General features: G+C 57.7%; 1 protein-coding gene across 1 annotated transcript; it reads left to right on the top strand.

Moving 5' to 3' along the window:
- The first annotated feature begins 4,920 nt into the window (after positions 1–4,920).
- CD8A (CD8 subunit alpha) lies at positions 4,921–12,645 on the top strand. The gene is made up of 6 exons (XM_068167609.1): positions 4,921–5,088; positions 5,617–5,985; positions 6,543–6,620; positions 7,109–7,222; positions 9,262–9,292; positions 11,872–12,645. The coding sequence occupies exons 1-6, from the start codon at positions 5,043–5,045 to the stop codon at positions 11,924–11,926; spliced, it is 693 nt and encodes a 230-aa protein (XP_068023710.1). The 5' UTR covers positions 4,921–5,042; the 3' UTR covers positions 11,927–12,645.
- Positions 12,646–13,449: the final 804 nt, after the last annotated feature.

The following is a 13,449-nucleotide window of genomic DNA, read 5'->3' as shown; positions in this document are numbered from 1 at the left end:
AAGCAGGCAGGAGGCAGGCAGCAGGCAGTGGGCAGGCAGCAGGCAGGCAGCAGGCAGGCAGCAGGCAGTGGGCAGGCAGGCAGCAGGCAGCAGGCAGGCAGCAGGCAGGCAGCAGGCAGTGGGCAGGCAGGCAGCAGGCAGGCAGCAGGCAGTGGGCAGGCAGGCAGCAGGCAGGTGGGCAGCAGGCAGGCAGCAGGCAGTGGGCAGGCAGGCAGCAGGCAGGCAGCAGGCAGTGGGCAGGCAGGCAGCAGGCAGGCAGGCAGCAGGCAGGCAGCAGGCAGTGGGCAGGCAGGCAGCAGGCAGGCAGGCAGCAGGCAGTGGGCAGGCAGGCAGCAGGCAGGCAGCAGGCAGGTGGGCAGCAGGCAGGCAGCAGGCAGTGGGCAGGCAGAGAGCAGGTGGGCAGCAGGCAGTGGGCAGGCAGGCAGCAGGCAGGAGGCAGGCAGCAGGTGGGCAGCAGGCAGGCAGGCAGCAGGCAGGAGGCAGGCAGCAGGTGGGCAGCAGGCAGGCAGGCAGCAGGCAGGCAGCAGGCAGCGGGCAGGCAGGCAGCAGGCAGGAGGCAGGCAGCAGGCGGGCAGCAGGCAGGCAGCAGGCAGGCAGCAGGCAGGCAGCAGGCAGGCAGAGAGCAGGTGGGCAGCAGGCAGTGGGCAGGCAGGCAGCAGGCAGGCAGCAGGCAGGCAGCAGGCAGGAGGCAGGAGGCTGCTGCCAGACCGCAGCTGTTGCACAACGGAAAAACTCTGCACTCCACTGCCTGCAAACTTTTTTCCCCTGTCTGAAACACAAGTTTGTGATCTGTGACTGAATGGTGAGATCTCACCACAGCCTCTCCATTGCTCCCACCAGCAGGGAGCCTCCCAAGTTCAACAGCAGGACGGATGCTGGGGCAGACACGAGCTGGTGAGACTCCGGCTCCGAGCAGGCAGCCCCTGCTCAGCAGCAGCAACGCTGCAGCATTGCTAGCAACAGGGAGCCCTTCTGCAGCACTGTGAGGAGACACAGGCCAGCAGAGCTCTGGACCTGACAGAGCCTGATCATTTCCACGCTGCTTTTTGTGCCTGCCACCCACCACGCTCCCATGTGCATCAGAGATGTGTTGCTGCTGCCAGGCACACAACACTGTGAGGCAGCCACACAGTGTCTGACACTACAAAGCTGCAGAGTCTCTTTCCACTGTGGAAAAGTGACTGAGATCCTTCCACAAGATGACCAAAGCTCAGCATCTCCTCCAGCTCCCTCTCACTTCCAGTGTCTTCTCTGTTAGGTGAATGTAAGCAAGCACAGAGTTGATCCTAAAGCCACCTCCAGCAGTGGGCTCTTGTTAGTCTGCCTCTTCCCTTCGTGGCTATGTCTCTTCTCTCCTTGCTGCTCTCTCCTTCTGCTCATTTGACACTAATTAAACACAGACCTAGGCTGGCTTCAGAGCATAAACCTTGGTCACAAGTGCCTTAGGTTGGAGTCCACCAGCGATCAGAGCCCTGCAGCCTGCACTGTGAGTAAAATGAAACTTCTTGGTAGGTTTGGGAGAGACAAGAAGTTACCTCCTGCTGCCTAACCGGCCTGGGTGGCCTCCTGACACCGTACAGGATGCTCTGCAGAGGCAACTGGCTGCCTGAGCTTTTTCTTCCTTAGTCACAGCTGTGGCACTGCAACAGAATGTATCAAAGACATTATTAGTGCCAGTGCTTGGCTCAGGTCCTAACCACGGCATCTATCATCCAGAGGACAAACTGCCAAAGCAGAGCATGCTAAAGTCAAAGGGACTCCTTCAGTCATCCATTAGCCACCTCCTCCTCCCAGGTTTGGAGTCACTCATGAGTGTAAAGCTTACCTCTACTGACCTGGATTACCTGTACAGCTGGTGGCTGTAACCCAGACTGTCCCTGCAGCTCCTGCTTGTGCCTGGAGCTTTCCACAACCAAGTAGTGACAACTGCCACTGCTGTAGCTGTCCCTGTTTGTTGCCACGTGGAACAGGAACAGCTCTGTGCTCAGCAATCCCTAAACACCGAGTCAGAAAACACCACCCCCTGCCCCGGCTGCCTCATCACTGAGGAGGCCTGAGGTGGGGACAGGCAGGGCTTATAGAATCACTTCTCTTGCTGCAGCCCAGGCTCTGCTTGGCTCTCTGGGCTGCAAGTGCTCCCTGCTGGCTCCTGCTGAGCTTCTCTTCCCCCAGCACCCCCAAGCCCTTTGCTCCAGGGCTGCTCTCCAGCCAGTCCCTGCCCAGCCTGGAGCAGTGCCTGGGATTGCCCTGCCCCAGCTGCAGGACCTTGCCCTTGGCCTTGTTGAACTGATCTGATCTGACCACACAGAGCCATCTGCAGCACAGCTACACTTCCCTGGTCTCCTCTGGCCAGTGAAGTGTGCAAAGAGCTGAGGGCAGCCCACCTGCAGCTGTCTCCCTGCAGCCAGCAAGCTCCTGCCTTGCCTCAGGAGGGCACCTTCCTTAGCAGCACTGTGGGCAGCAGGAAGGAACAGCTCCCTGCAGCTGGCTCCTGTGGCTCCCCAGCCTCACCCTTGCCCAGCACCATGGGCAAGCATCACAAGAGACAGGTACTGGTGGGATCTTTCCTCTGGTGGTGAGCCACAAAGCAATTCATCAGATGAGAGTATGAAGAGAGGAAGGAGACCTCTGAATGGTGACACAAGATCTGGAGACAAAAGGCACAGTGGCCTTGCATGCAGACCAGCTGGCTCTGCCAGCCACCAAGGGACCAGGGACACTCCACACTCATAAGAAGAATCTCTGGGCTCCAGTTTGCTACCCCAGGCTGATTCATAACAAGACTTGCCATTAGTCAGAGACCAGAGAGAAGTAAGATGTCCCCACTAAGAAAGGCAGCAGCCCTTCCTGGATGGTCCTTTCACTGCACAGGGTCCCCAGCACAGCCAGCACCAGGTCTCTGGGTTCATGCTCTGTGTGCTGTGGCTGAGCACCCCCCCCTGCAGCAGAGCAGGCACCTCGTCCTCACAAACCTTCCCTCCCACTCGAACCACACTGCAAACCAGAGATCCAGGATGTTCCTGCTCTGGTCTCAGGCTGTGCTTCTGAAATGTCCCTTTTCTGTCACTGAGTTGTAAGAGTGACAGATCTGGGGGGCACTCACACAGCAGTCCTGAGGGATGGCAGGAACCAGCTCACTTCAGCACCTCAGGAGTCATGGGACTCATGTAGGCACCTACAGGGCTGCACTTCAGCTCCCTGCCTGCACTCCTCCATCAGCCCAGGAAGACAGGCCCCTTCCATCAGCAGCTTAGCCTGTTACAAAGGGAAGAGGAATTCTGCCTGGGTTAAGGAGCACAAAAGCCTCACTGACACCAGAAGGAGCCTATGGAAGCAGCGCCAGCTGATCCCTCACCTGGAGATGTCTGGGCTGCTGAGGGATGGCTTTTGATGCCCAGGTGGACACCAGTGACAAGTGGAGCCCCTCAGGGATATGCACTGGGTCCAGTGCTGCTTAACATCTCTGTTAGTGACATGGGACAGGGGCTTAGAGGCACCTGCAGCAAGTCTGCAGATGTCAGCAAGCTGGGAACCTCAGAGCTGCCTGAAGGGATCCTGCAGCAAGGCTGCAGAGGGACTTCTCATGAGGGTGTCCAGAGACAGACCAAGGGGGAATGGTTTGAAGCTGAGGCAGAGCAGGGATAGAGTGGAGCTGAGGAAGAAGTTCTTCAGTAAGAGGGTGGTGAGACACTGGGACAGGCTGCCCAGGGAGGCTGTGGTGCCTCCTGCCTGGGGGTGTTCAAGGCCAGGTTGGAGCAGCTGAGTCCAGCTGAGAGGTGTCCCTGCCCATGTTAGAGTAGATGACCTCTGAGGTCCCTTCCAGCCTGAGCCATGCTGGGGTTCTGTGATCCAGCTCAAGGCTGTTCACATTTGCTTGCTGGGATTTTGAGATCCAGAGCCTTGGGATGTTTCCTCTTTCTGTTGTCCATATCTGCTGTCTCTCAGGTGGCCATCACAAGTGTCACAGCCCCGTGGGAGTGTGCATCTCACCCACCTCTGCAGGCCTGGCAGCAGCTTTCCTCGCTCACCAGCATGGTTTGAGAGGAGTGCAACAACCCCACTCCTAAAGCATTTCCACAACTCCTCTGTTAAGCAGCAGTCCCAGCAGCAGCACCTGGCCTGTGCCAGCCCAGGGAGAAGGGGACGTGCAGAGGAACATCTTGCACAGGCAAACAACCAGCAGGAAAGCCAGGGAGTGCCAAGTGAGGAAACCAATACAGCAGCTCTCTGCCCCAGCCTGCAGGAGCTGTTGCTGCAGAGCTCCAGGAAGTGTCACCCGTAGCCATGTACCAGTGGTCAGCTGGAGGCAGAGGCAAGGCCTCTGCAGGGATGTTTTGGCAGGGAGGAAGCTCCTGTGCTTAGAGTAGAAAACCACAAGACGTGAAAAAGCAAAGAACAATGCACAGCCCTGAGGCCTGAGGCGTTCTGGGGGTGCAGGTCACAGCCCACCTGCCTCACACAAAGCTGCTCTTGCAGAGCAGTTGCACAGAGAACCACAGAGCAGCTGCAGAGCCCAGCTGCACAGGGACCACTGACACCTGGGGGTGTGCACCGTGGCACAGCCCTGTCCTGCTTGCTGGAGGACCAAGCACAGAGAGCTCTGCCAGCCCAGCCAGGCCCCCCCAGCCAAGAGACCCAGCCTGAGGCCTGCAGCCAAAGCAGGAGGATTGCTTGTGACTCCTGCAGAGCTGGAGCTGCTGTGAAGCCCCAGACAGCTGGGAGACGGCAGCTGTGGTGGCTGATCCTGCCCCAAGCAGGAGCACCCTCAGGCTGAATCCCTAAGGAAGTCACCAGGGCAAAATCCTGCAGGCACCATTAGGAACTGGTGAGGACAAAGCAGCCCAAATCCTGCCCCAGATCTGAACTGCTTCAGGAAACTTTTCCCCCCTACACTTTGCCACAGATGCTGAACATCATCTCTCCAACCAAGAGGGTCCTGATGACATCACATCCTCTCCAATGAGCAACACAGCCTCCCGAGGCGAGACAGAGCAGCTCTGCTCCACCACAGCCTCCCCAGGGACGGCCACCCCTCGGAGACGATGGCCAGGACTCCCCTCCTGCTCCTGCTGCTCGGCCTGGGGCTCTGTGAGTACGGACACAGGGCTGTGCGCTGCCCTCGCCGGCAGGCTGCCACCGAAGGAGCTGAGGAAAGGGCAGCTCCTGATCTGACGGGAGGGGAGCTGGGACCAGGCAATCCTCAGGGTCTCTTCCGACCCAAACCAGCCTGCAGGTCTGTGAAAAGGCTGACTTGGAGGTTTGCTCAGGAGCTGTGGAGGTCAAGGTGGCATTGCCTCAGCACCGGGCAGCCAGAGGCATGGCTGGAAGGGAGGGGGAAGGGGAAGAAGGGAGTTTAGCAGCGTTTGGGGAGTCACTTCAGAGAAGCTGGGAAGGGGCAGTGCCCCTGAGAAGGCAGCTGAAATGCTCCTCTGAAGGGCAGAGCCCCTCCTTAAAGCCTGGGGGACTCGGCAAGGATGAGCACCACGCACCGCCCCAGCAAGGAGACCTTGGAGCACGGTCCTCCTGTGGCACCCCACCCTGTGGAGAGGGAACAGGGCTTGCCTGAGGGCACAGGGCCCTTCCTGAGCAGTTCCCATGAGGGTTTCTCTGCAGCAGGCTGCCCTGGGATCCACGGCCAGGAGAACAGCATCAGGATCCGGTATGGCGGCAGCCAGGCGGGGCGCCTGCAGGCGGGCCAGCGCCTGGAGCTGGAGTGTGTGCCTGAGAGGAGGGACACTGGCATGCTCTGGATCCGCCAGGACGAGGAGGAGGCCCTGCACTTCATTGCCTACATCTCTTACATGAACAAAGTCACGTTTGAGGGGAACCAGAGGACATCCCCACGCTTCGAGGCGAGGAAGGTCAGCAGCTCCTACCAGCTGGTGGTGAGGGATTTCCAGCAGCGGGATGAGGGCAGATACTTCTGCCTGGTGAACAGCAACCAAATGCTGTACTTCAGCTCTGGCCTGCCTGCCTTCTTCCCAGGTCAGCTACACCTCCACCCAGCCCCACTTCTGTCTGCCAGAACACCCAGCACCTCCTGCCCATTCACCTCTCCCCCAACCTCCCTTTCCCTGCTTGCGTGCCCAGGGCGTGCTCTGAGCCCTGCCCCGCTCCCTCCTGCTGGAGCTGTGCTGCCTGCTCTCTCTTGGTGTCACTCCTGCCCAACGGCAGGCCCAGCATCACCTCCCCAGCCCCACTGCTTCATCCTGGTCATGGCTCTGAAGGGGTCAGACTAAAGCAAAGCACCATCTCCTCCTCCTTCACCTCACACAGGTCCTAGAGGTCCTGCCAGCCTCAGGCTGTTTGGGGGTTCTGAGGATGGTGGCAGAGAGCAAGAAGAAAGAAGCCTGTGGCTCCCTAGTTGCTCTTGAGAGACCCTCATTGGGGGGTCACTAACCAAAAGGGGCTGTAAAAAGTCCCCCCAGAGCTGAGCCCTGTGCTGACCACAGGAGCAGCCATGCCCTGCAGGGGTGGGAGAGCAGGACAGGAGAGAGCTGGGTTCTTGCATTTCCCACCATGCTGCATTGCTTCACTTACAGTCACCACCACCACCCCACCTCCCACCACCCAGCACGGCACCACCACACAGGACTCCTGCCTGAGGACCACGGATCCAGGTAGCTCTGATGCAGGGAGGGAGAGGGGAATGGCTGGGCACTGGTCCACTGGTACCATAGGGCATCCTGCAGAAATTTGGGGATGGGAGGAGAGAGGAAGTCCTTCGAGCTTTATCAGAGCTGGCAGGGTTAAACTCCAGTGCTTCAGCCCAGGAGGAAAGGCTGCAGATGCCAAAAGCAGGAGCATGTCTCATGCCTTGGAAGAGGGGTGGTAGAGCCTTGGGGGCTGGTGCTGGTGTGAGCCTTGGGGGCTGGGGCTGGTGTGAGCCTTGGCAAGGACACAAGCAAACCTTCAGTTAGGTGTCCTCCTCAAGCCCCCTGGGCAGTGCTGAGCGCAACAGTACTGAGCCAGGTCCATGCTGCACCTGCAGGCACCACTGGCTGGCCAGGGGAGGCTCCCGGCTTCACCACAGCCTTGCTGAACAGCAGGCAGCTCCCTCTGCTGCACCAGAGCTGGCTGTGAGCTCTCCTCTCCTCTGTTCCTGCAGGCACCAGCAGAGAGGAGCTGAGTCTCTTCTGTGACATCTTCGTCTGGGTTCCCTTGGCTGGTGCCTGCCTCCTGCTTGCCATCGCCCTGACGGTCACCCTCGCCGTGTGCCAGCGTAAGCCACAACCCCCCCGACGCTGCTCCAGCCCTGCCCTGCAGGGCTTTCCCACTGGAGCAGGCTGCCCAGACAGGCTGGGGGGTCTCCTTCTCTGGAAACTTTCCAAGCCCACCTGGACATGTTCCTGCTTGACCTACTCCGGGTGGCCCTGCTCTGGCAGGGGGTTGGACTGGGTGAGCTTTAAGGTCCTTTCCAACCCCCAAGGCTGTGTGATTCTGTGATTCTTGCTAGCCCCTTCACATAGGCACCAGGCAACCAGGATAGAGCCAGCCCAAGGGAAGGGCCCCCATTAAAAATCAGCCTCTCTGCTTCCCTCATCAGTAGGCTTAGCCTAGAAAGAATTCTTGATCTCTAGACTGCAAGGAAGCAGAGCAGATAAACCCAGAACTGGAGAACACTCTGGTGGCTCTACCATCCTTAAACTGGTGTCCCAGGGGGTGCAAAGGGACTTGCAAATCCAAATGCAGAGACTCTCATTAGCAGCTTGAGCTGTAACCAGAGCCAACACTGAACTGCACAGGTTCAGAGGCTGCTGAGGTTAAAGCAGGAATGAAAAACCTCTGGGTAGGAAAAAGTCCTTTTGTGGAGCTTCGAGTCTGAAATACCTTTACAGTCCCCTGAGCAAGCAGTGAGTGCAGATGTGTTTAAATCAGTTTAACTTCCTGATACTCCCAGAGGTGACATCAGTGTCATTTCACCAGCTCAGATCCTCTGTCTGGCACACCAGAGTGGTTTGCTGCTGAACTGAGCTGGCCAGATGCTCACCAAGCCTGCAGCCTGGAGCTGATGCAGGATGAATTCACCAGCTGAGCCAGTTTTACAAAGCACCATTTGCCAGCACCCTTCAGCCCTGAGGAACACTGACCACCATGGTCTGCAGCAGCAGGAAGAAGTGCATGAAAAAAGCACTGACAAGCCACAGGACAAAAATCCTTCTCTAGGGAAACAGCAGGGTGCCAGAGCAGGGGGCCAGAGCAGGGGGCCAGAGAAGGGGGCCAGAGCAGGGGGCCCACAAGTGGCCCAAACTCCCTCTGAAGTCCCCATGGGCCTCCCCAGTGACCTGCAGCATCACTGACCTGCAGATGCCGCTCAAGGGTTCACTTCTGTCTCTGAATGCTGATGTGAGTGTTCAGCACAAGGCTGCAGCAGGCAGCCTGAGCCCCCAGAAGTGGATCTTTTCACCCTGTGCTAATAGTAACAGCTGGAATTTCCTGCAGGAGTGGTCAGGGACTGGCAGAGGCTGCCCAGGGAGGTGGTGGAGTCCCCATGGCTGGAGGTGTTGCAGAAACCTGTGGCCATGGCCCTTAGAGCCATGGTTTGATGGCCATGGTGGGGCTGGGCTGATGCTTGGACTCAGTGGGCCCAGAGGGCTTTCCCAAGCAGAGCAACTCAGTGGTTCTGTGACACTGGATTTGCAGAAGACATCCCAAAGGAATGAGATGGGAGCTAGAAGAGGCAAGAGCCTGGTCCAGCTCGGCTGCAGGCTGCGTGGCAGCACTGCCCCTTGCCTGGTGCAGGAACTCAGTGCTGCAAATGCATTTCCTGCAGCATGCCAAAGCCACTGGAGGCAGCAAGAACAAATCCACTGTCAGTGCTCCCAGCCTGACCCTGCTGCTGCTGCTCCTCACATGTAAATTTAGTTCATGAAACTACTTCAGTGAGGCATGACCTGCAGCACTGCTCCCTCGCAGGGCTGTCCTCAAACATAAGCTTGGCTTAACCTTTGTTAGTCTTAGAATCACAGAAAGGGCTGGAAAAGCCCTCTCAGAGCACCCAGCCCAACCCTCTCTGACTCTGGCAGGGCTGGGGCTGAACCCTGGCCCTCAGCACCACAGCTCTGCCTCCTCCTGGGCAGCTTGTGCCGGGCTGTGAGAAGCCTTTCAATCGAGAAGTTTCTTCCAAAACTCAGCCTATCCCTTGGGGAACCTGAAGACAGCAACCTGCAAGGGAGTGCAGCCTTGCTGCAGCACTTCCTGAGCTGGGCTGGGAGCTGGGAGCTGGGGCTGTGGCACTAAGACTTTGCTTTTTTGTTCTAGAGACCAGGAGCCGAAGATGCAGATGTAAGAGGTTAGTGCCAAGAGCTCCTCCCTTGCTCCTCAGCAGCAGCTCAGCCCCAAGTGGTCAAGCAGGCAGGTGCCAAAAAGCAGCCTAAAAATTCTTCATCTGACACAGGGGGGGTGGGAGGGGACTGGGCAAGCACTTCAGGGGGGAAAGGAGACAGAGGACTCTCTTGCCCTGGATTGGGCTTTTTAACACCAATCTGAGCACTAAGCAGGAAGCCAGGAGATGGCTGTGGCAGCCCGAAGCACTTGAGCTTGTAACTAACAGCACATAACTAATGTGCTTGTAACTAATGCACTACTCCAGCTCAGGCTGGAGGGTGACCAGGTTTCATCCCTTCTCCCCCCAAACTCTTCATTTGATTTCATCACTGGACCCTCAGCTCATGCCCATGGGCTAGATGCAAATTGCTGCATCCCAAAGGCACCTCTGCACAATTCTGGACCAACACCACCATGGCTTTCTGCCTCTATTTCCCCAGCAGGCCCCAAGCAGAGGCTGACACAGCCCTAGCTGCCTTCCCTGAGGAGCAGCAGTGCAGATGTGGCTGGCTTCAGGGTTAATCTGTTTTCTAGGGCAGACAGGAGCCCTTTCCTTAAGCTTTCCCAGGGCAGAGTTAGGTTGGACATGAGGAGGAAGTTCTGCAGAGGGAGGCTGGGGAGACACTGGCACAGGCTGCCCAGGGCTGGGGTTGAGGCTCTGTCCCTGGAGCCATTGAAGCTCAGCCTGGCTGTGTCCCTGGGCAGCCTGCTCTAGCTGGAGCTGTCCCTGCTGCCTGCAGGGGCTTGGCCAAGAGGCCCTTGGAGGCTCCTTCCCAACCCCTGCAGTCTGTGAAGGGTTTTGTTTTTTCAGGCAGAACACATCAGAAATCATTGCCTGAGCAGTCTGTGTTTGAGGGAAGAGCAGTGAGTGGCAGCAGCTCCCCATCAGAGCACAGCCACAACCTCCCTTCTGGACCTCTCTGAGGAGACATAGAATCACAGAGTGGTCTGAGGGGAAGGGAGCTCCAAAGCTCATCCAACCCCCTGCACTCAGCAGGGACATCCTCCACTGGAGCAGGCTGCCCACAGCCCTCTCCAGCCTCACCTGGAATAGCTCCAGGGATGGAGCCTCAGCCACCTCCCTGGGCAACCTGCTGCAGTGTTCCAGCAGCCTCCTGGGGCAGAACTTGTTCCTCACATCCAATCTCAATCTGCTCTGCTCTGCTTTGAAGCCATTGCCCCTGGTGCTGTCCCTGCAGGCCTTTGCACACAGTCTCTCTGCAGCCTTCCTGTAGCCCCTTCAGGTCCTGGCAGGCTGCTCTAAGGTCTTTCCTGAAGGGCCCAGCCTGGCATTTTCACCATGGATATTTTCACACCCAGCACTGATCCCCTCCTGGCTTCCCAAGGGCTAACTGATAATGCTCTCCTTGCTGCCTCCTTAGCACCATGCTTGCATTCCTCACTTATCTCAGGCCCTGTTGCCACAGATGTCCTGTCCCTACAGGGATAAACAGGCTGCAGAGCTCTTCAATCTTCCCCCACACAGGGACAAGTGCCTCAGGAAATCAGCTCCCCAAGGCCAGCCTGCCCTCAGCAGCACTGCCACGGCAGAGCTCTCTCTGAGCACCTGCAGCACAGCTAAGCTTTCCTTTGGAGAGGGAATTCCTGCTGCTCTGAGCAGTTCCTGCTCACCCAAATCAGGCTCTTTGGAAGCTAATAGTGCAATTCACTCAGAGAGTGCCTTAGGATCTGGCCTGGGATCCCTGCTGGCAGCTGAAGGATTCATTTTCCACCAGTAATTAATTTTCAGGGCAACTGGGTGCCAAATCTCCCCCTTGTTAAACCAGCATCAATCTATCAGGTGCTGGAGAGTAGCAGTTTCCCTCATTGTGGGAGCATGCTGGCTGTCCAGAAAGCCTCCTCCTAATCTCTGCAGGAAAGCTGCCTGCAACAAGAAAACGTCCTTAGGAACTGACAGCAGCTTCCTCAGCTCCACAAAGGCACAGCCCTACAAAGGCACAGCCCTGGGCTCTTTATTGCTGAACGTGGAGAAAGGCTTGGAGAAAGGACAGGAGGGTGCAGGAGGCAGAGGCCAATCTGAGAGAGCCCTTCTGTGGTGTCACCAGTGTAACAAGCACACAGCAGTGTGCCTCCTTCCACTGCCTGCCACCAGCTGCAGTGCTGGCAGAGCCTCCTCCAGCACAAAGTGGACTTAGGAGCACACACAGAGCCAACCAGCTTGGAAGAGACCTCCAAGATCACCAAGTCCAACCCAATCCTAACTAATCAACCAGACCATGGCACTAAATGCCTCATGCAGTCCCTTCTTAAACACCTGCAGGGACCCTCCCTGGGCAGCCCATCCCAAGGCCAATCTCTCTGTCTGTGAAGAGCTTCTTTCTGAGGTCAAGCCTAAACTTTGCCCTGCGCAGCTCCAGACTCTGTCCTCTCCTTCTGGTCCTGGCTCTTGCTCTGCTGCTGCCCTTTGCAGCCTGCTGGTGGAGGTGCCTGGTCCCTGACCAACAGGAGCTGATCAGCAGGCAGACATGAACTGCCTGCTTGTTCCTCTCACCCCAAAGTGGCTCAAGCCTTTTGTCTCCCCAGGCCTGCACCCGGGAAGCCCAAGGTGAAGCCGGGCACGCCGAGCCGGCACGCCTAGCCCTGCTGGCCTCTGGGGCTGGCAGCTGCCACACAGGAGCCATCACCCAGCAGGGCTGCTGCTGCTCCTGCCCTCCAGCCTGCCGAATCTGAGAGGATGGAGCAGAGACACAGAGCCAGCAGGCACTATCCCTGTGCACAGCTCCTGCCCAAGCCTGCCCTTTGCAACTCAGCGCCAGGAGCCAGCTCCCAGTGCAGCCAACAGAGAGAGGGCAGCCCCAGCCTGAGGAGAGCAGGGTGGCAGCAGCACCTCTGCCCAGGGCTCTGGGAGCTTTTGGTGGGTTGGGTTGGGGTTTTTTATGCAGCCAAAATTGGAGTTTGCTACAAAGTGACTTAGAAATCAGTGGCCTCAGGAACAGCCTGTGGTGCCAGAGGGCTCCCAGGAGCTGTGCTGTGCCCTGCAAGGTAACACAGGGCTGCACTGGGGAGGTAAGTGTGGCTGAAAGGGGCTCTGCAGTCCTGAGGGCAAACATTTACTGTTTCCTCCTTGCTGTCCCTGTTCTGCTGCTAGCCCCACGTCCCCCTGTGCTCAGCAGTTTGCTGCTTTCAGAAGAGAAAGAGTCATTAAAACTAACCCCCAAGCACTGGTCCCTTGTTTGGCTAAGCAGAGCTGTGAGCATGCTGACCTGGCCTACAGGGCTTAACTACAGTGAATCCTGCTCCTTCCTTCCCACACTGGCAAGTCTAGACCTGAGAAACAATAAACCCAAGTCAGTGTTCCTGCTCAGACCCAGTGACATCTCTTTCTTCACTTCCCAGCCCCAGACAAGGGAAAACAACAAATGAGGGTCTGTGGAAGTCTTGGCTAAGGCAAAAGCAGGGGTTTGAGCCTTGGGGTGCCAGAGTTAAGTTTCCAGCCTAAAATGATCTACAAGCATCTTCCCAGGGAGCTGCAAGATGGGTCCCAGAACACTTCCCCCATCCCAGGGAGGTGCTGTGGAGGTGAATGAGATAAGGACTCTGGAGACACTCAGCTGCTCTTGCCAAGGGGCTGATAAACACCTGGGGGAAAACAGAATCAAAGAAACCCTTTGCTGATCTCCTCCTCTGCAAATGAGCTGGGAAAGAGATAAGTTCAGAGAGAAACAAAGTTCCTTCAAAAGTAGCTTTTGGTAAAGCTTTACAAACTTCCTGAGGGCCTAGAGAAGTGCATCCAGGCACCCAAGAGGGACTGGCAGCTCTTGGAGGGGGGTAGGAGTGAGGAGGGGGCACAGCCTCTGCTTCTTGGTGGCAAGGGACAGGAGCAGAGGCAATGGATCCAAGCTGCCCCAGGGGAGGCTCAGGCTGGAGCTCAGGAAATCTTTCTGCCCTGGAAGGGATCTCAGAGATTGGCAGAGGCTGCCCAGGGCAGTGCTGCAGTGCCCATCCCTGGGGGTGTGCCAGCAGCCTGTGGTGCTTAGGGCCATGGCTTGGTGCTGAGCCTGCAGTGCTGGGTGGAGGCTTGGGCTGGGTGAGCTTGGAGGTCTCTTCCAGCCAGATGTGCTCTAGGATTCTGTGACTGTCTCTGCACAGGCACCCACAGCA

The sequence above is a fragment of the Melanerpes formicivorus genome, unplaced genomic scaffold, assembly GCF_026170545.1.
Source record: "Melanerpes formicivorus ecotype bairdi unplaced genomic scaffold, bMelFor1.0.p_v2 SCAF_121, whole genome shotgun sequence".
Taxonomy (NCBI): domain Eukaryota; kingdom Metazoa; phylum Chordata; class Aves; order Piciformes; family Picidae; genus Melanerpes; species Melanerpes formicivorus.
The sequence above is the reverse complement of the archived record's forward strand: the minus strand, read 5'-3'. Positions and strand labels throughout refer to the sequence as shown.

Bases quoted from the DNA above. Each gene is read 5' to 3' on its own strand.
- CD8A (XM_068167609.1), top strand. From the start codon at position 5,043: ATGGCCAGGACTCCCCTCCTGCTCCTGCTGCTCGGCCTGGGGCTCT. The intron at 5,089-5,616 runs GTGAGTACGGAC...TCTCTGCAGCAG, and splicing joins GCTGCTCGGCCTGGGGCTCT to GCTGCCCTGGGATCCACGGC. The intron at 6,621-7,108 runs GTAGCTCTGATG...CTGTTCCTGCAG, and splicing joins CCTGAGGACCACGGATCCAG to GCACCAGCAGAGAGGAGCTG.